Genomic DNA, 19932 nt, shown 5'->3' on the forward strand with positions numbered 1-19932 from the left:
TAATATTGTGCTGCAAAACAGCTCTGTCATCAGTGGGATTGACATGGTATCTCTGGGGTTGTCTTTTGGTATTTTTGAATCACAAAGGTTGGGTCCTGTGGGTTGCCTCGGTAGATGGAGTTGTTCCCTGGGGTCTCGTGCAAGCTTGTTCAGCTTGAGATTTGAGATGTTTGGAAGCTGGGTCAGCACCTGGGTCTCCTTGCTGTGTTCCTTGTGTGGTAGATGCATTGTCCTGCTGGGGGAACCCCTGCTGGTGTTGCAATATTTAGGTGGGTGGTTCGTATCTCCTTAAATTCCAAGACCCGAGGTTTTGTAGCAGAGCGTTTTATTAAAACAAGATGATTAATTTTATACGCTTTACCTGCCAGTGGTTTTAATGCTATGGCTGGTGGGTTGTCATTTCATTAAAGAAACTCTGGAGGAAGTCATTTATTGGCATCTTGTCATTTTCAGTGAAGTGTTTCAGTATTTTTTGACACCTTTTTTCTTTTATAATTCTGGTTCCAGTGTTACATAAGTCTGTAAGAGGTTAAAAAGAGCTCAAAGATTAGTGCAGACCATCACAAACCCAGTTGCAGTTATGGGAATGAAGTGCACTTTCGCTAACCTCCGCCAGATTTCTGTAACCTTTACAACAACACAGCAACCTTGTACTCTGCACCTGCACGTTGATAATATCAGACATAAGCAAGATGCCAAAAACATCTGCTAAAATTGTTCCAAGGTCTTTTGTTTCAGTGGCCCACAGTTGGGCTTTGCTCCTTTGGCCTCTCCTCATCTGTATCAAGGTCATTTGTAGGTAGCTAAAACTAAAAAAGAAAGAAAGAACATTCTAGTTAAGTGAAATAAAACAAAATCCAGCAACAACTAGCTTTAAGAAGAAAAAGGTCTATATCACTGGGACTTAAAAATGTTTTGCTTGTAATACCTTCTATGAACTTGTTAAACCTCTTCTGTGAAAAATACCCATTTTATGTATAGAAGCTAATTAAACTTAAAGTACAAGTAAAAGTTCATCTGAAATGACAAGTTTGCCTCTGTACACTGTCAAAGTTGCTTTTAAATAAAACAAGATGCAACTGAAATGAAAAAATCAGCTTTTATTCAACATGTTCAGCAGAACTGTTCATAATTTTTTACACGTATCCGTTTAGAGGCTTGATTTGTACAGTCGACTCACAAGCGGTTTCAAGGCTGTGTTACTGTTATTCTAATGACAAATGAAGTTCTTTAACAAATGCAAATTAAGAATAAAAAAACTGCACTGGTGAGTAAATTTGAAATGGGACCTATTTCCCTCTTAAAACTAGTTGAATAGTTTTATTACCTGCCAGAAAACAGAGTACATTAACATTAAAAATATATGTATATTTCATCGCAAATATGATTTAAAAAAACACGAAACAGGATCAACTTGTGAACCTGCAGATTGTGGTTTATAAAGAGGCTTAGGTTATGATCCACTCTGTTGTGCAATGAACAGCAACTGGGTGTTTTTAGATTGAGGGATGCGACAAGTTTATATCGTACAACAATAAGAGAATAACAAAGAGTACACACGGCAGATGACCAAAATAGCATTGTAGGTAACCTGTGAAGGGATTTAAATTGTCCACTTAACTGACTCCGGCTGGCTTTTCTAATAAAATATGCTTTCTGAGACTGTAATCACAGACAAGGAACCACTACTTACTTGCACTTAAAGATGGATGATATATGCATGTATTGATTTGTGAGGGTGGAAAGTCTATGCAGCAGCAGACTTAGTCATGTGACAATATAAAAATAGAGCAAAGCACACTTAAAGTACATCAAACAGCAGTTAATACTGGTATAGAGCAGAATTATGTTTGCTGTATGTCAAACTCATGATGTGCAATGTGCACCTGGAAATTTAACATTATGTGGTTGAAAACTATAGGAAAGAGAGAGTGCACGGGAAAAATGAGTCATTCAAAGGCAAGTTCTAATGAGAACACTGCTGGCTGAAGACGCTGCTGTGTAGACACTCTTACTTCCACGAGAGGTCTCTGTAGCTGCTGCAGGTAAGCTGCTCATGTGGGAGCTGAGCCGGCAGAGGGCAGAACAGACCTGCAGTGAGAAACAACAGTTTTTGTTTTTTTTTAAAACACCACCACCAAACTGGAACAAGTTAGTTTTGTTATGAGCCACATGTGCTGTGAACACAAGAAAAACTTGTGTACTTTATGTCTTTCTACATGTTGCAGTACGTGAATACATTTCACAGAATTCTATCCGATACACAATTAGAAAAAAAAGTCTTAAATTTATTATTTATTTACTGTGTTTCAGTTAGTACCTGTTCTTTCTGCAATGCAGAGTAAGATCTGTGAAGAAACAACATTGAATCCTCTGGATGAAGGAGCAGATAGTTCAGGTTTACATTTGGCCCCAGCCGATGAAAACAGCAGAGAAAGAGAAACTGTTCCTTTCAATCTGTAGCATCCCCATCTTAGCACTCTATTGATTTTATGTCAATCCAAATACTCTGAGATAGTGATGTTAAGTGACCCATATTTCCATGAAGGGCAAATGGCTGATTCTTGGGAGAATATTGGCTTCTTGTGAGGCATTTGTTGCTCTTTTAGGTTTTTACGTGTTTTAGAGTCACTGTCACCGTCTCTGGTTTAATTTAATTAGGTTCAGAAAATTCACAGAAATACTCAATATGATAATAATATATACATGTTTTCCAAGGTGATTAAATGACTTGCTTGATCAAGTTTTCTTTTAAAAATTCAAGTTAGAGAATTTTTAATGATCCAAACAGATCAAACCCATTTTAACCCATTATAGTGATAGTATGAATTTATTTTAGCTTTAAATGATAATGTTCTAAAGTAACCAGAGGAATTAAACTAAATATCATGAAGGAATTAAACTAAATATTTAATTTATAAATCAATTTCTAAAATAAAATAAAAAAAAGACTTAAATATGAATGTGGACTACCAGTCATGTATTTACACAGGGAATTTAATGTTTTTGCATATTTTTCCACACTAACATGTTTCAGATTATCAAACAAATTTTAATATTGGACTAAAACTACTGATGTAAATACGAAATGCAGATTTGAAATCATTTGAGGGGAAAAGGTTTTCCAAACTTAGCTGGGCTTACATGAAAAACCCAACAAATGGTTCTTCCACCCTTGTCAGCAAGAACTGCAGGAAAACATTTGTGATAACTGGCGATGAGTCTTTGACATCACTTGGGGAATTTTGGCCCAATTTTCTTTAGAGAATTCATTCAGACACACTGGAGGGTTTTCTATCACAAACGGCATTTCATTAGGTTCAACTCCAGACTTTGACTACGCCACACCAAAAACTTACTTTTGAACCATCCACATGTGGACCGTATGTTTTGACTCGTCCTGCTGCAAATTAAGTGTGCTTGAGCTTCAATGATTGAAGTGATGGCCAGATATTCTCCTTCAGGAAGCGGCAAAGCAGCCTCAGACCGTCACACTACCACCACGTTTTTGTGATGTTTTGTAAAATATGCTAATTTTATACCAGAGCAGAACTCAAACCTTTCAAAAAGTTCAGTTCGCCAGTTTTCTTTATCCGTTGATAATTGCCCTTACCGTGGCTCATTGAGTCCCAAAGCCTACAAACTGCTTTGTAACCCTTTACAGACTGACAGGCATCAATGACTACTGGTCATTCATTTAGATCGTAGCATAATGTGTTGGTTTTCTTTAACCTGCTTCACTTTATCAGACAGGTTCCAATTTAATTTGGTTCAGGTCTGGCAGTAATTTGACGTGGGTGTGGCCATTGAAAATAATAAAACAAAATCTTCATTTAACCATGGGAGTCGATCACATTTGACATGTCCAGGGAATGTTTGTAAAAGCTTTTTTCACTTAAAAATCATTTAGAACTGCACTTTGTATTTATTAGGGTCATATTTACCTGGTATTAAATTTTCCTTTGATTGTCTGAAACATTTAGTGTGACAAATGTGCCCCCCCCCAAACAAACAAAGGCCAAAATACTTTTTCATGGCACTGTCGCTTAATTAGCACAATATTGTCAAATATAAATAGTTACCACCAGCACCACTTCAATTAGGCAGCTGGTCATATTGAGAAGAGTTGCTTAAGAGTCCCTGGAGGATCCATCACGGTAGGTTGAGCAGAGCATTTTAGCAGCTAATGAAGGCAGAGTGTGGAGGTCAGCTCCACATATGACACAAACAGACATTAATGCAGTGGTGCATCACAAATGAAAAGTTGGTATGAATTATTGATGCCAACATCTGATGTTTCTTTGAGTTAGCATAGCGTTGGAGCGTTTAACTTTAGCGACCGACTTGACTCTGTGAGAAATGACAGATGTCCAGATATATGCATTCACTTTTTATTCATAAGATGGGATTATCATTTTTTACATCTTATGCACAGCAGATACAAAGACAAACAGGTTCTAAACCACAAACTAAATTCCTCCATCAGTCTAATCCTGCTTCCCATTTCAAAATGCCCCCACCCCCCCAAAAAAGCAACCCTTTGTTTGTAGTCCAGTTTCACATTCTGACAGATCATTTTACAGCAATCTCATTTTAGCAGAATGGCACAAGCCACGTTCAGAATACTTCCATGTTTTGACAGATACCCACTTCCCCTTTAAACAAATTGCACTTTCTTCTCTAAAACTACTTCAACAGGATTATAGGCTCAAAAACACCAAAAACACAAGAGACGACTAAACATACAACTTATACAGGTTCATTATTTAGTTGCACAAAAATGCATAAATATACATTATGCAAAAAGTACAAAAATATTTGTACTTTCCTTTACTCAAATAATGACAAACATTGATATGATCATAAGGACTGGGATTGTCAGAACATAGGGATGCATTCACAAGGTCCATGCGAGATAAGCCATTTACACAACAGCCTAGCTTTCACAGAGGTAAGACCAAGGTTCTACAGATAAACAAAACATTTCGCTGTCTAGGCCAAGGAAAAGCGGCAACACATACACTAAGAAAATTAGGATACACAGAACTCTGCGTTCTAAATTCATGCCAAAAAGACTTTAACATGCAATGACTTATAACGCTTCTAAACCTCCCAGGAGCAGCGGTAACTCAGGGAAGGACTAGCTTAACAACAGTTGCTTCAATGCATCAATTTTCCTCAGCAATTATGAGCCATTGAGTTTGAAAAGGTTTTGCATGAGGTTTTTTTTTTTGAAGTGCTAAGATGGTACCACAATAGTTGCCAAGGATAAGCTCAGATTGTCGACAGCAAACTGGTCTTAACTCAGGCTCCCCCAGAGACAATCGGAAGGAGATATAAATACTGTTTGCTTATAGTAATGCACATTTGTCCATTAAATAAACTGATTAAATTAATGCAGAGCTTGGCAAACCTCACTTCAGCTGGACAAAGGTGTGGCTTCCAGAGGCCTGAAGAAAAAAAGGGGAGGAGACAGACAAGACTATCAGTTTTAATGCCAGGTAGCTTCCCAGTTTAAAAAACCAAAATGATCTAAGACCGTGTGAGTGCTCAGACTTCCCTTTTCCATCTGTGGTGCTCAGCCCCAAAACAACTGGTTCAAATTTAAGTCAAACACCTTAACAGGACATTTAAAATAAAATAAAAAAAATGATTCAGTTACCCAAACTGCTAAACACACTGCTAGTATATCCTGTATACTCAAACAGAGGCAACTGGTGCATTTGCTGGGGACATTTCAGCTGTGGACTAATGGACATTTGATGCATTAGTAAACATTTACAGCAGAATGCAGACTGACCCCAAAAGGAGGGGAAAACAAACCTTACAGTATCTGTTCATGGTAAAGTGTCAGCCAGTCAAGAGTCCTATAATAGAAAGATTACATCACTGGTCTAAAAGTTCAGTGTGATGATAATCACCTATTCTGCAACAACGATCATACCCCTCTGCTGGAAACACCCATTCATGCACCAAATATGTTAATCCTCAGCTCAAACCCCTGCAAAGCATCTTAAAACAGATGAAAACTGCTTCAAATGGGCAAAGAAATTCATTTAAATACACAAAACTATATATAAGAAACAAAAAGCATAAGAGTTGTGTTTTAGGAAGCCATTTTACATTATAAAAAGATCAAATTTGAAGCCTTTTTATAAAAATGTACATCTTTAATGAGAACAAATAATTTGGGGCCGAGTTACAGAAAGGCTCGGGAAGTCCTGGCTACATTAACGTCTTACTGGATTTTGGCAATAGAAATCAGAATATTGCCAGCCCTGTCCTTTAACAGCTAGTCAGATATTCAGGGATATGTATTTGTGTTTTTTATTGTGCTGTGTTTACTTATAAATTTTAATGTGTCATTATGCAGGTTTCAGTATGTATGACATCAGGCTAGCAGCAATAAGTGGGACGGTGACAATTCTAAAAATACTGTTTGACCAAAGGTTACTCACTAAATATCTAACAAAACTGCCGGGACTTCCATCCAGGCTGGGAAGTCTCAGAGGGAGTAGGGTACCAGCGCATCTAAAGAAACACAAACACAGTCATGTACACCAGACCAAAACCAGGCTTCAGTGCTTCAATCTACAATTCTGCAGATTAACAATTAATACTCGGAAACGATACTTTTATAGGCAGGTTTAGGAGGACCGAGTGTCCCTTTAAGCCCTAGTCACTGAAGCCATGGGAATGTGGGTCACGTAGCTGCTCATTCAGGACAAGTCCTGGAGTAATTAACAGGCATGGAAATGTGGAGAGGTGAACTTCTCCGTGTGTTAAACATTTCCACAGGGTAGGAGCTGGTATGTCTGTACCTTTCCTTACCTGTGACTAAACCTTAGAAAATGAGGCCTCCTGTTTCTACAAACTGTTATAGGCCACAACTGCACGGCCAGAATGCTCAACATAGTTCTGCAGTTATCAACACTTGTTTGGAGACATGTCGAGGATTTTTTGGTCGTGTCGTAGATAAAACAAAAAAAGCCAGGCAGTGGAAGAGCATTAGGATCGGCGGCATTTTAGGGGATCTTTCATCAGAATCCAATTAAAAGCTTTCCCTCCTTTATGTTTCTACCCACTCAGCTTCTCTTCCAGCAGGAACATAGACAGTAAGTTGGCACCTCCAGAAAAGGCCATAAGGTCCAACAATTTCTCCAAGCAAATGCCTTACATTCCTGAGCCCTCTGTGTGTGACAAGATGGCCAAAGTAATAGCTGCCTACTTTACAGTCTAGAACTCCCCTGCACTCCTATTGCACGACTGCATTAGCTGACAATGAACTTTAAATGACCCAACACGAGAAATATTTTCCATTGCTATTGTTACTAAAAGCCCTGCCTACTCCCTGGTAGCTGGCTGCACTATTGCTCTAGCAAATAGAGTGCAATTAGCTTACAGTGTAAACACTACCCATTTCTGTACAGATTCCTCATCCTCCATTCATCAGAAATAGAGTTGAGATTTAAAACCAGATTCCTTCCTTCCTCCCCCCCCAAACACCAGACTCCAGCTACAGTCTACTGTAAATACAAACTTGCATCAAACACACACTTTAGCCTCACATGGATGCGTTTAATATTACAGCGTTATTCCATGCTGAAAACCAAATCACAGGTTCTCATTAGTATGTGCATCTTTAACCCCCCAGCAAATACAGAATGCTATAAGTCACGTCCACAAAAATGTATCTCTCGTGATCAAAAACATAAGATTTAAAGCGAGTACTGTATTTAAAGGTTGCACTCAAAATGCACAAATCTCCACTGATGCATAACCATAGATGAGAACCTAAACCTTTAACAATTTAAAAATTGCCCTGTGGGGGATTATCAAATATGATCCTGATCCCAGAATTTCCAATTTGAAAACATCTTTTTATTATAAAAAAAGATCTTGGCTCACCGTTTGACAGGACTACAAAGTTGCACCGACAACCTCAACTCAGACTCGATACCGTCATCCTTTTAAGCAACGCATGCCGATGCTGTAACTGCATTACCTCAGAGGACCACTAGGTTTGTTTCTAGAAACTGAACCTCTGCTTTCAGCAGCACAGTTCTGGATGCTGAATCTCAAGGTCTTACATTTTTGGATCACATTTAATTTTACAGATTAAATGGACAAACTGAAATTAACACTTGTGCAAGAATCATGAATTTTAGGTTATGATAATCAGCATTGTATCAGAGTGTGGGCATTAATCTAACAGAATTCACAGATGGGGATGTTTAAAAAGAAAAGGAAAGAAAGAAACACACCGGTTGGTCCCTCACCTGGGCGTGGAGAGCTGCGGCTGCAGCGGCGGCCGCTGGGTAAGTGAAGGCTGCGTGAGGGAGGCCTGGAGTCAGCTCAGTGGTATACAGAGGGTAAGGAGTCCACGCATCCGGTGACGCTGGGATCAGTGCTGCCCCAGTCAGATCATCTGAGGAAGCACAAGGTGGAAGGAAACAGAGCTGACTGACCTACCTCTAGTGGCTTTCATCATTGCTATAGCTAGCTATATAGCTAGCTATATCTATATCTCTATATCTCTATATATATAAACCCAATCGACCCAATTTTTAACAGTCAGTTCTTTAAGTAAAGTTTTACCTTTTAAAAAACAAAAAAACAAACATTTTCTATGTGAATCAGACAAACTACAATTTGATTGCAAATTAGCTCACTTAACTTTAGTATTGGGTCAATTTGCAAAACTAATGGGAGCTCTAGTATAAAAGATCAGCATAAGATCCAGTCTGGATGCTGCAAGTGCAACAATGCAGTGTTACTGTGTAAAATGCTTGATAATGTTTTGTGAACTGATGTTTTTTTTTTTTAGCCCTGTTGCTTCCCCTTCTTGCCCTTTGTGAAGAAAAAAAAAAATCAGTGGGGAAAATATGATCTGAGAGGATCTAAAAAAAAAAAAAAAAAAAATTTGTCAAACCCTAAAGAATCACTGAGGTGTTCAGGCAAAGAGCGCAGAGACGACTGCTGACTAAAACCTGAGGGTGGAATTTCCCAGCTGGACAGAAGCAAAGCCGCTGTCAAAAGACTTGAGATGACGCATGCATGCAGAGGTGAGTTAGTCCTTCATTTGTTAGAAGTTTAACCTACAGGTATTTGCCTTTAAAAAAAAAAAAAAAAAAAAAAAAAAATCCCACAATATCCAAAGTTTGTTTAAAGAAAAGGGCAACAAGGACAGCTATGTACTGGAATTGTCAGGGTGAGAGTGGATGAGAGCCTAGAGTGGTGCAGCGGTAAGACTTACATGGGTCCCGTGCAATGAAGTGTGCTCCTAGAGCAGGGTGGATATTTGTGGGGTTCGGTGTGGCCATCAGCTTACTCTTTGCCATCTTCGTGTTGGCTTTAGCAAACTCTAAGCGCAGGGTCTGGGGACTTTCAGGGTCAAAACGGATTCCCTGGGGGGAGAGACGGAGGGAGGGAGGGACACAGTATTGTAAGGGAGGTGGGCTTAGTTCGCGGGGCTGTAGCTCAGTCTCACATGGCGCCCTTTCCTTAGGCAGAGCTTAAATAGTCAGAACATATCCTTCAAGCTTCCCTTGAACCAACTACTCTCACTGGGATGCTAACACACCCGCTCCAACGTCACTAAACTAAAACTACTCACAAAAAGAGATGTCAAAATAAGGGCAGATTGAAGGACACTTCTGAAGTATTTCAAACACGCTTGCATCTCTTTCTCCTCATGACAAAAAACGGAGAGCGCAGGCGACCGCAGGTGATCAGTCACGTGAGCTCAGAGGAGACGGGGATGAAGAAAAGGGCCAGTGGTGAGACGTTGAGTGTTTAAGTTTGTGGTTTGACCCTGCTTGTGTTCTTGTGCCCTAAGCGTTGTGCCCACATGCAGGTGAGTAGTATTTTGGTGTATGTGTGTGTTTGTGTGTGTGACTGCTGATGTGTCTAAGAGGTGATGCTCATAAGGAATGCTAGGCTATGAGAGAGAAGTGTTAGATACTGCCAATGTGGGCTACTGAGTGACAAAAATAAGAGTTACACTACAGAAGATGTGTCCATATAAACACTACACATGTGGCTATAGAACAAGTATTACAGTAAAAGCAGTGATATGCAAAATGAGGAAAGCTACACAGGACTAAGAAGGATGTGTATCAAGGTCAAAGTAAACTACCGTAAGGCTACGGGATTCTGGCCTCTTTCCAAAAATGGCCCTGCCATTGAATTATAAAAGACAAAATGGGTTGGCTTCGAGAAATTTTTAAGAAAGGGTCCAAAAGACTTAAGTCCCAATCACTCTCTTAGGTTAAAGCAAAGGTTAGAACAAATCTAATTCCATTTACGATTTGTTTTATTAAATAGAGGGAAAACAGAAGACTGTAAAAACAAGCCGTTGCTTACATTTAGTGCATTTTTTGCAGCTTCAGCTCCAGACCGACTGTCAAAGGTTACAAACCCGACAGGCTGGAAGAGAAGGGAGGAAACAAAGCTACAACTTGACACACACGAGCACCATCATTTTCTTCAAATATCACACTCATTATTTTGCCGTCACAATATAATGATCCTGATGAAGTAGGAATTTCTGTGTCTTGTCGAATTAAAAAGAAAACTAGTGCCAACACAGCCTGCAAGTTTATTTAATATGGCATTAAAGCAATGATGAAGGCATCTCACCTGTTTTGATGTTAACTTAATCAGTGACCCTTCATAACCCTGCGGGGAAGAAAGATAGCCAATTATCCACCCTGGAGTCACATGCAGGAAGTCAAGCATGAATGTCTCACTATATGAAGAGAAGTCTGCTTTTGTGCACCTTCACTTTGAGCTCCGCAGCAGACCATCCCACACTCTGTGACAGTTTCATTTACATTTGTCACAATCAAATTACATGCACATTTCCAACAGGTGAAGCCTTCTGCAGTTTGACTACATGTAGAATACTGAGTCAGATTTGTCTTCAAAGCTAATCAAAGGAAAACGAGGACTGTAATAGGCCAAGCATGTGCTATCAGATATGCAAGATTCTCTTTTGCATTAGTTTAATAACAGCTTGGGCATGACTTCCAAATAAAGCCAATTTAAGTAAAATAACAAAATAAAACAAAAACAGCACAAGGTTTAGGAATTTACTCCTGTTTTAACTAAGAAATGAAGGAATTTTGCCTGACTAAACTATTGATAAATGGGATCTTTCCTAAACCTGATTTACAGCTATGGAAAATTAAACAACTTTTAGTGGCTATGATAAATCTTTAGCACCAGTCCAAACCAGACTCAGTTTCAGTAATTCAGAGCAAGAAAAGAGGCAGAATAGGTGAAGTTACAGCACTTCTCTTTAGAAGCTCCAGTATAAGGACACAAAGTCTTTATTTAAATGTAGTCCTGAATGTAAGAACTGAGATCAGATTAACCCTATCAGTACACAATGAGCAGTGTTTGCCTACAGTAGATGTAAAAGGGGCCAAAACAAAGCAGTGTTACAAGTACTATTTCACAATGCACAAATGTTAGAGGAAATAAAAAAATTTCCCTACACAGTGGGCGAACTGGGTCATGGAGAGGATTGGTTGGCCAATCGCGAGAGCTACTCATTTACACATTCCACAAGACCATCCATGTGCGAGGGATACCACTTCCAATTTGGTTAGTTAGGACAAGGGTGGGAGGGGTGTTTATGGAACTTGAGTCCCGTCAGGGAAAAAAACAGCAATGGGTGAACAATAATGTGGCCTCATTTCCATATATGTAAATATCTGGACTAGAAAGAAAGGAATTGGGTGGGCTTAGTTACACTAAAAAAGAAGCACGGTACGGTCTGGCTGTTCATAGGCACTTGAAGAGATTCTTCACTTTTTCATGCAGGTAATCTTTATAGAAAGTGTCCACAGGTCTCTTCCAGAGCCTGGCACGCAGGAGCTACCCTTGATTTTTAAGTAGAGGGACAAATCCACATCCAATCAGCTGATATTACCCAAATGCACCAGTGCAGTTTCACGATGGGCAACACAAATTCCATCACATGTACCTAAAACTGCATTAGAAACGATAGAACTTACTTTAAAAGGTCTGAAGAGAAGGTAAAGTTCCCGTGGCTTGATATCGACCGGTAGGCCACTGACAAACAGTGTTCGTACCTGCAGACAAAAAAGAAAGGAGGGGGATCACAAATTTTCTGTGTTTTATTAGACCACTTATCACTCAAAAGATTTAAAAAAAAAAAAACCTTGATAATTACCAAATACCAAAAGAAAGCTCAGACCGTGGAAATTTGAACTGACCTTTAAAACAATTATGGGTCTGCTGTTCCAGTAGCAAGAGCTTCACAGACCTTTCCTAAATTACTTCAGTGGCTAAAACGCTGAAATACTGCAGTGTAAAGTTGTACTACAAGAAAAACAACATTTCAGTAGATGTTACTTTAGGCCAATAGCCTCAACTTCCAGTTTATCTGGCCAACAAGAGGCCTCAATTCTTCCCGACACCATTACTTTTAAATGTCACAAAGACCTACAATTATCCACTGATGAATGTGAAAGTCATTTTTGTACTGCAGTTTTCCTCTTTTATGTTAGTCTTAATCATGCTGTGACCTCTGAAAATTAACAAGTGAACCCTTGGCTGGGTCTCGAACCTCAAGTCAGGAACCGCCAGAAACCCAAACAGAGCTCCGCTTTATTTAAGGGATTACAAAATGATGAATCAGGAATAATGAGTCATCGATGAGCGAAAACTGGGAGTACAGCGTTGTTTCAGCCGTACATTTCTCCAACATGTTACACAGAAAATGGTGAACGTGAAGCTGTAGAGGATCTTAAAGGCCATGTGCCCCCCCCAAAAGAAAGAAGCCTTGAACCTGCCTTGATCAGATACTGAAAACTAGTGCTGTGTATAATCCAGTGTGGGCAGGAAAATGAACAGGGCGGTGTGAGGACCCATTAGTTCCCAGCCGGTGGGAAGGCCCACAGTACAATGGGGCTGCCAGAGGAACAGCACTGGACAACAGTGCACAGCGTGACACCATTTCCTTCCTCTGACCCGCGGCCCCAACCCTGTCGGCCCTCCGGCATTTTTCAGGTGCCGCACAGCAGCAATTCTCAGCTCTTTACAAGTCAGCATATACAGCGACTGAAAGCTGGCCCAGCTGGACACAACTCAGTGGCGATGTTTTAATTTATCCTCCAGCTTCTCACCAACAGTGCCTCCAAGATGACAAGCATATAGAGCTGGAGCTGCAAGGAAGCCCGTGCACCCTGTGTGGCTTCTGTAAAATTCACAATAATCAGTTTTACACAGATCGATTTCCAGAAACAAGCAGAATTGTTAATGACTGACAATGAAGCTTTTTCAGGACCAAAAAAAAAAAAAAAAAAAAAAAAAAAAAAAAAAAAAGAATTAGGAGGAAAAAATTTTAAATGTATTCTTTGCTCCTAATTATGAAGAAAAAAAATGTTAAAGGAAAATGGGCTGCAAACAAAAAAAAAGAAAGAAAAAAAAAGTCAAGTGGCTACTCAAGGCTTTGTTGTAAGACAATGGGAACAAAGAAGGAGGAACAAAAGGCCTGGTGCTCCCCTCAGTGTCTCGCTATAAGGAGTCATTAAAGAGGAAATATAGCTGGCCACACAGACACAAGAGTGGCTGCTGAAAATAATTTAAATTAAAACAAATTAAAGAGGGCTTTGAAAATAAATACCACACTGCAACATTTTGTTTTAGGTTCCAGTTTTATGGTGACAAAAATGACAATGGCAGATTTTTGTAAGGGGGGGTGCAAAAAAGAAAAACGCTACACTATTCACTATGAATATGAATTTTACTGGCATAAATACAAATAAATGAAATGATAACAAGTTAGTTGCGCTTTCAAAGAAAAAAAAGCGTCTACAGGATATTTCGAAGACAAATTTAATTTCCAAGCCTAATTTTTTAGACAAATTGTTAGATTTGACATGCTTTCATGTCTCACAAATTCACAGAACCTCAAAGGATATGAAGAGGAAAAAAAACCCCAAAACAGACGGGATCATTTTTAACAGTCTTTGCACGCTGCTGCTAACAATCTGCAAACAGAGGTAATATTAACGTGTAAAAAGTAGGATTAGTCAAAGTTGAAGCTCACAGCAGCACGCGTTTAAGTAACAATTTGGAAAATATTAACGTGTGCGCAACTTTGTGAGGCTCCTCATGTGGCGCGGCAATGCCCCTTTAATTTTTGTTCATCATAAAGCGCTTCGGGACCGACTGGAAGAACGTAAAAGATAATTTGGGAGAAGTCTGAATGCGCGGCCGGAAACAAAGTTTTCATTAAACGTGAACGTGACCGGGTCACAGCCCTGCGCGCAGAAGAAATACAACTTTGGCTAAACTCACCTCCTCCTCGATGGAAACGTTGTTATTCGGCTCTGCGTCAGCTTTCAGACTCATGTTGACGGTCGCGTCGGCTGCTGCTGCTGCACAGAGTATCAAGTTTTTCCTCGTCGAGTGATATTTCCCCCAAGTGCGTCTGAAGCTGCAGTGAAAGTCCTGGTGGCGTTTGAACTTGAGCAGAGAAGATGTGCCGAGGTGAGTCTGTGCGGACGAGGACGGCGAAGTATCCGAGGATAGTTTAACAGCAACACTGCGAGAGAGAATCATTCATAAAAGGGAGGAGGAAAAGGAAAAAGGAAACACAGACACGCGCTAAACTAAAGGTGAGAAGGTGGATTTGTGCTCCATGTGTGAGGGTGAGAGATGGGGGAAGAAGTGCGCGTAAAAAAACTGAAAGCCTCTGCGCTCACATCAATGCCCTCAACTGTGGGACTGTGCGGAGGAAGAACAAGTAAACTTTTTCCTCATTGGAGCGCGTCTTTCTCTCGCCCTCCTCCTGAGCTCCCCCCTCCACCCCGTCTCTCCTCCTCCTCCTGGTTTTCAATTAGGTCATCAATTATGTTGGAGTCTGCTGTGAGCCGTAATCAGGCTGCAGATCCGCCTCAGCTGTTGCAGGAAGACCCGGCCCCTGCGCCGCTACATCACCGTTTCTATGGGACCCCCTCGCAGCCAATGGTAACGACCGCAAACCCGTTAACTTTATCGAAAATGAAACTACTGTTGGTGTTGCTGGCATTAGCTATATGCTAAACTCATATGTTTGTTCTTTTTTCCTCTTTGGCCTGCAACTTCTACGACCTTTCCCAAAAAGAAAAGAAAAAAATCTCTTCAGCAAATATTAAGCGCCGATTTTTACTGTAATGTTGAATTTGTAGTTTCACGATTAAGCGAAATTCTGGTCTTTACATAATTGGATGTATAATTTTGCTGCGCACTAATTTAGGAGATTATTGGCTTTTGCTCTTTTATTCACCGTTTTTTTGGTGAAGAGTAAAATACAGAACATTATACAGTAAAGTGTTTTATAAAGTGAAATTGTAATAAATATAATTCAGTGTGTACCGATGGTAGAGGCCATTTCAGATTTACTGTCAAGTATATCTTTATATGCCCTTTTTTTATCTCTTGCTGACACTTTTGCTGAAGGATGAAGGTAAATGTGGTATTTCTGCTTTTCCCATTGAAAAAACATCTGAATACCCATTCCAGCACTGACTGCTGGTTTTAGGAATATGACAGAATGAGGACATACAGTGAGATCTAACTCCTCTAATTTAGATCATTTTGAATATTTCTACTATATCAGAGTAAAATAACAAAACTGAACCGATGATTTATGGTTTACCTTAACCTTTAATAGCTGGTACACAAATACTCAGAAATGTAGAACTTAAAATGTCCTCTTAAAATATATCACAAGATGCAAGCATGATGCTGAATAGCCTAAAATATTTTTAAAATGTGCTAAAAAAAGAGAGAGATGTAATTTTGCTGATTTTGTGTGAATTTGGTTAATAAACTGCAAAATAAATGAGAAAACAGGGCCTTTTTAAAATGTGATATAAATGTGCATCATAGAAATGTTGTAACCTCTACTAATCTAAACAGAATCACGTAACGACGAAGAAATAATAACTGAGTGTTAATTGTTTGGGCTCAGGTTGATGTAAGAAGGGCGTGGGTGGAGGGACGGCTTGTGTTGTGTATCGAGGCTCAGCACTGGATGCGAGCCCAGCCTACAGCGTGTTTCCTCACAACAAGTCAGCTCTCAGAGGCCAACTGGTTTCCTGACTTTGTATAGGAACACAATCAAGCCCACGGGGCGAGGAGCAGGGGGGTGGACCGACGTATTCTCACTAAAAATAGTGAAGCTGCTTTTTTAGTGTGTTTCTGCACACACTTAACCCAAGTGCTTAATACATGTACACACATATTGAAGACAAAGAAGAGTCCAGTCGCTCAATGAGAGGTGAGACATTTCAACACAAGCAAGAAGGTATTCGTGCAAACCCTTAAACAACGAAAAACAATCTGTTTATCGCACTGTGATCGGTGTGCGACTGTATTTCAGTGGAGGCCTAATTTTATAGCTTGCAGATTCAGTCTGAACCTTTATCCTGCACTGTACATCAGCAGCAAAGTGATTTTCTGATCAAGACACTGGGAATCGTTTCCTGTTTCTCTTCTCCTAAAATATACACATTTGCTTCTTTTTCTTTGTTTTGCATGACTTTAAATGTTTAAATATTTTTGTATTTTTCACAAAAAAAAAATTGAAGACAATTTCAAATTTTGCATATTAGCTGAATATGAGAAAATAATAATTTGTTGCTGCCCTCCATAAATTTGTGCACAAATAGGCAAACTTTAATGCTTATAAAAACTGAGAAACTCTGAATAAAGCAGCCTATGACTGTTATTATCGTAATGGTTCTGACCAGTGAAATTAAGGATTATAATCTGCTCTATAAACTGAGATAAAGATAAGTCGGGTTTTAAGGTTCTGTTCTTAGTAAGTAAATTTATCCTTTAAGATACAACTCATGAGCTGCTTCACATCAATTAAAACCAACAAAACAAAAAAAACATACCATCAGAAGTAAAATGACACCAGGATAAATGTAAAAAATGGAATTACAATAAAATGCTACCCAGTTAATATTCTTATAACTGGACAGGTACTGGACTTACACAATTTAATGGACGTTTACATTTTACTCAAATCTCCTTCCTAAAGGATATGTTTCTCATTTTGAGACGAAGCTCCTTGCCACAGGATGTAGTTCTACAGTTTATGGAAATGGTTTAGGGAGAAACTCTCCCAGTATACATTAGATAAGGGGAAGTGACTCTTCTCTACCAGAAGCTAGCAGCTAAATTATGCTTGAGTTTGGAAGATGTGAAAAAAATGACATGTATTATGTTCTGTTTGTCTCTTTAGTAACACTCGCTGCCTATGAAATGTTAACTGTGTTGCTGAATGATCATTAATTTATTCAGCGTTTTCCATTTAAAAAAATGAAAAACATTAAAAAAAACATTTAAAAAAAAGAAGACGTGCATACGTAGATAATAGAACTGATCTGCATCACATTCAGTGATCATTTTCTGATGTTCCCTTTTACAAATATCATTCATTACATCAAATTCATGTATCAATTCCATCAGTTTGCCAAACCATTTTAAAGGAATAAAAATAAATTGCTTATAAATCCGAAGCAGATGAGATAACCATTCAAAAAGAAAAAAAGAAAAAAGTCATTGAGGCTCTAAACCTTTTATATACCTACATGTCACAGCCATCTTCACTGCTAAAGATAACTTTGTGCAGATGTACCAAACAAAATATGTCTTATTTATTATATGTCTCTTCGGCTGATTTTAAAAGAACACTTGATGTTGTTTGGAGGTGCACTCATAGACCTTTGTGCATGGAGGCTTTACATAATTGAGGGCTGAGCCATTTATGGTTGAAAAGAGATGTTTAATTTTATTCTTTGTGGATTGCTTTCATACATTTGAGTATGTTTTTTCTGAGCTGAAGAAAAATGTGAAAATCAGTCTGCTCTTCTGGACTGGATGAGTGCCGCCTGCTTTTATTGATGAATGTATTTGTCAAAAAATGTTTCCTTTCAACTAAATCAGTAGTTTCAAAGTGGTCTTTTCTGTGTAGCATGATTTGTTTTTTATTATGTCTTTGGTTCCACTCCTTGGGCTACTGTCATTTTTGATAAGCATATAGTACAATATATGAATCCAAAATATTAGATCTTGCAAATGCAACATCCTGTCTAGTGATCTTCTCAGTTTAATCATATCATATCATATCTATTTTATATTTCACATGTTAACAAATGTACCCTTATTTAAGCTATCTCCTGCGATATTTCAACACATTATTTAACCTCACAATCTGTCCTGATGGGGGTCCTGCATTACCATCAATAAAGTGTCTTGTTAAATTACCCTTCATTGTATCCACAAGATAATCCACACAGTTCAGGACCATTAAATCAGATTTTTCCGCCCTCTTTTTCAAACCACAAACACCTGACAGAAGCAGAGCCTGTATAGTTCAGAGGCTCTGGATAAGCCTCATGTTTTATTTGCGAAAAGCGGCCCCATTGTCCCATAAGTCACCTCGCACAGCACTCTTCTGCTTCACGCCACACTGAGCCTGTCCTAGTGCGTTAGCGTCACCCGCTGCTAAAGCACTTAGCTTGTGTTCTCCGTGTCCTCTGTGGTACAGCCAAACATCCATTTTGAGGTCCTAGGAAACTTTGAAGCTTTTTCTCCCACTCACTAAGCGAGGGAGGCGCGGGATACATTTGTGACGTTTCATGAATACTTTGTCCAATAAATAACTCCCTTCATGAATACATTAAAACCAATCAAAGGCGTGGATGTTGCTAGGCTTTCATTCTAGATCCCATATAAACTGAATTTGCTTTTATTGAAAGAGCTTTATGCCACTAAAATGTGTAGGATGCTCTTCACCAGTGATAGCACCATTTATCCATTTGGTTGCCACATTTTTCTCCTGCCTTTTTTGCTAACACTTGTCAGACATTGTCACACCTGCTGTGAGAGCCAGAGAGGACAAGAGCGGGGTGACAAAGCAGCTTCTTGTGGTGGAAATCAATCAACCCGCATATACTGGACTGTGCAGATACATGCATCAGACATTCCCACACTTCTACGTAGATTCATTGGGTATAACGTTTTACTTGTTAATTTCCATTTAAAGAGTAAGCAACATTTGTTGAGTAGTGGAAACAGCGGCCTCTGTGGCTGAAAGTGTTAACAACTGGATTTTGGTTCATTTAAATCTGCTGGTCTCAAGTTAAAGTGTTAAAAGGTCGACAGTCTATCAACAACTCATGGAACCAAAAAGAAATCCTTAATTAGCACAAGTAACAGTTAATGCTTTCATATGTCACATCTTTGTTGTTGCAATATTTATAACAAACAATGTGCAAACAAGGTGAATTATTATTATTATTATTATTGTTATTATTATTATTATTATTATCATATGTATTAATGGTTGAAAGGATAGAACTAGCTACATTAGTTGTTGAATGATTTTTAGCAAAAAACAAACACACATACCCCCCCCCCAAAAAACAAACAAACAAACAAACAAACAAACAAACAAACAAACAAACAAACAAAACAAAACAAAACCAGGAGTAATGTTTTGAGTTTTCAAGATATTATTTTGTAAGTCAGGGAAATCTCAACCAGCACAGACTTTTAAAGTAGCCTTTTGAGCTACTATGAAGCTGTCACCAAAAATAAGTATTACTCACTTATCCAGATCACACAGACTAGTACTGATGCTCTTTTTGGCTTAATTTTGGTCTTCACGCAAAATAATGCTGTAAAGAGATCCATTTATTCATTAGTTTGCCACTACCTTTGTGAATAGGTTTTTTTTCTTTCTGTTGCTTAATGGTACAGTACTTATAGTTATTCAATTAAAAGTTGATAGGAGCAGATTTGTGATTTGTGGAAGCCAGTTTGTTCCCATACCATATTTAAATACAGTGGCTGGGAAGGACGTCTACGCTCTGACTAATGGCATTTTATCTATGTGGC

The 19932-nt window shown here is 38.9% G+C and overlaps 1 protein-coding gene across 5 annotated transcripts; it reads right to left on the reverse strand.

Moving 5' to 3' along the window:
- Positions 1-4377: 4377 nt before the first annotated feature.
- On the reverse strand, positions 4378-14813 carry LOC309703240 (RNA-binding protein, mRNA-processing factor 2a). Of its 5 annotated transcripts, none has more exons than XM_082527967.1 (8): positions 14335-14808; positions 12024-12101; positions 10642-10680; positions 10366-10428; positions 9257-9407; positions 8265-8428; positions 6459-6531; positions 4378-5450 (listed from the first exon to the last, which is right to left on the reverse strand). In XM_082527967.1, the coding sequence occupies exons 1-7, from the start codon at positions 14596-14598 to the stop codon at positions 6466-6468; spliced, it is 825 nt and encodes a 274-aa protein (XP_082384093.1). In that variant the 5' UTR covers positions 14599-14808; the 3' UTR covers positions 4378-5450; positions 6459-6465. The 5 variants fall into 5 exon arrangements, with proteins under 5 accessions (XP_082384093.1, XP_082384094.1, XP_082384097.1 ...); XM_082527968.1 differs by having other exon boundaries at positions 8280-8428; positions 14335-14806; XM_082527971.1 differs by lacking the exon at positions 10366-10428 and having other exon boundaries at positions 14335-14813.
- Positions 14814-19932: the final 5119 nt, after the last annotated feature.

The sequence above is a fragment of the Aulonocara stuartgranti genome, assembly GCF_965226115.1.
Source record: "Aulonocara stuartgranti genome assembly, chromosome: 1".
In the NCBI taxonomy this organism is placed as follows: domain Eukaryota; kingdom Metazoa; phylum Chordata; class Actinopteri; order Cichliformes; family Cichlidae; genus Aulonocara; species Aulonocara stuartgranti.

Excerpts from the sequence above, each read along its gene's own strand:
- LOC309703240 (XM_082527967.1), bottom strand. The coding sequence starts at position 14,598 with ATGATTCTCTCTCGCAGTGTTGCTGTTAAACTATCCTCGGATACTTCG. Across the intron at positions 10,681-12,023 it reads TTCTCTTCAGACCTTTTAAA|GGTTATGAAGGGTCACTGAT; the intron begins GTAAGTTCTATC and ends TCTTCCCCGCAG. Across the intron at positions 8,429-9,256 it reads CTTCATTGCACGGGACCCAT|ATGATCTGACTGGGGCAGCA; the intron begins GTAAGTCTTACC and ends GTGCTTCCTCAG.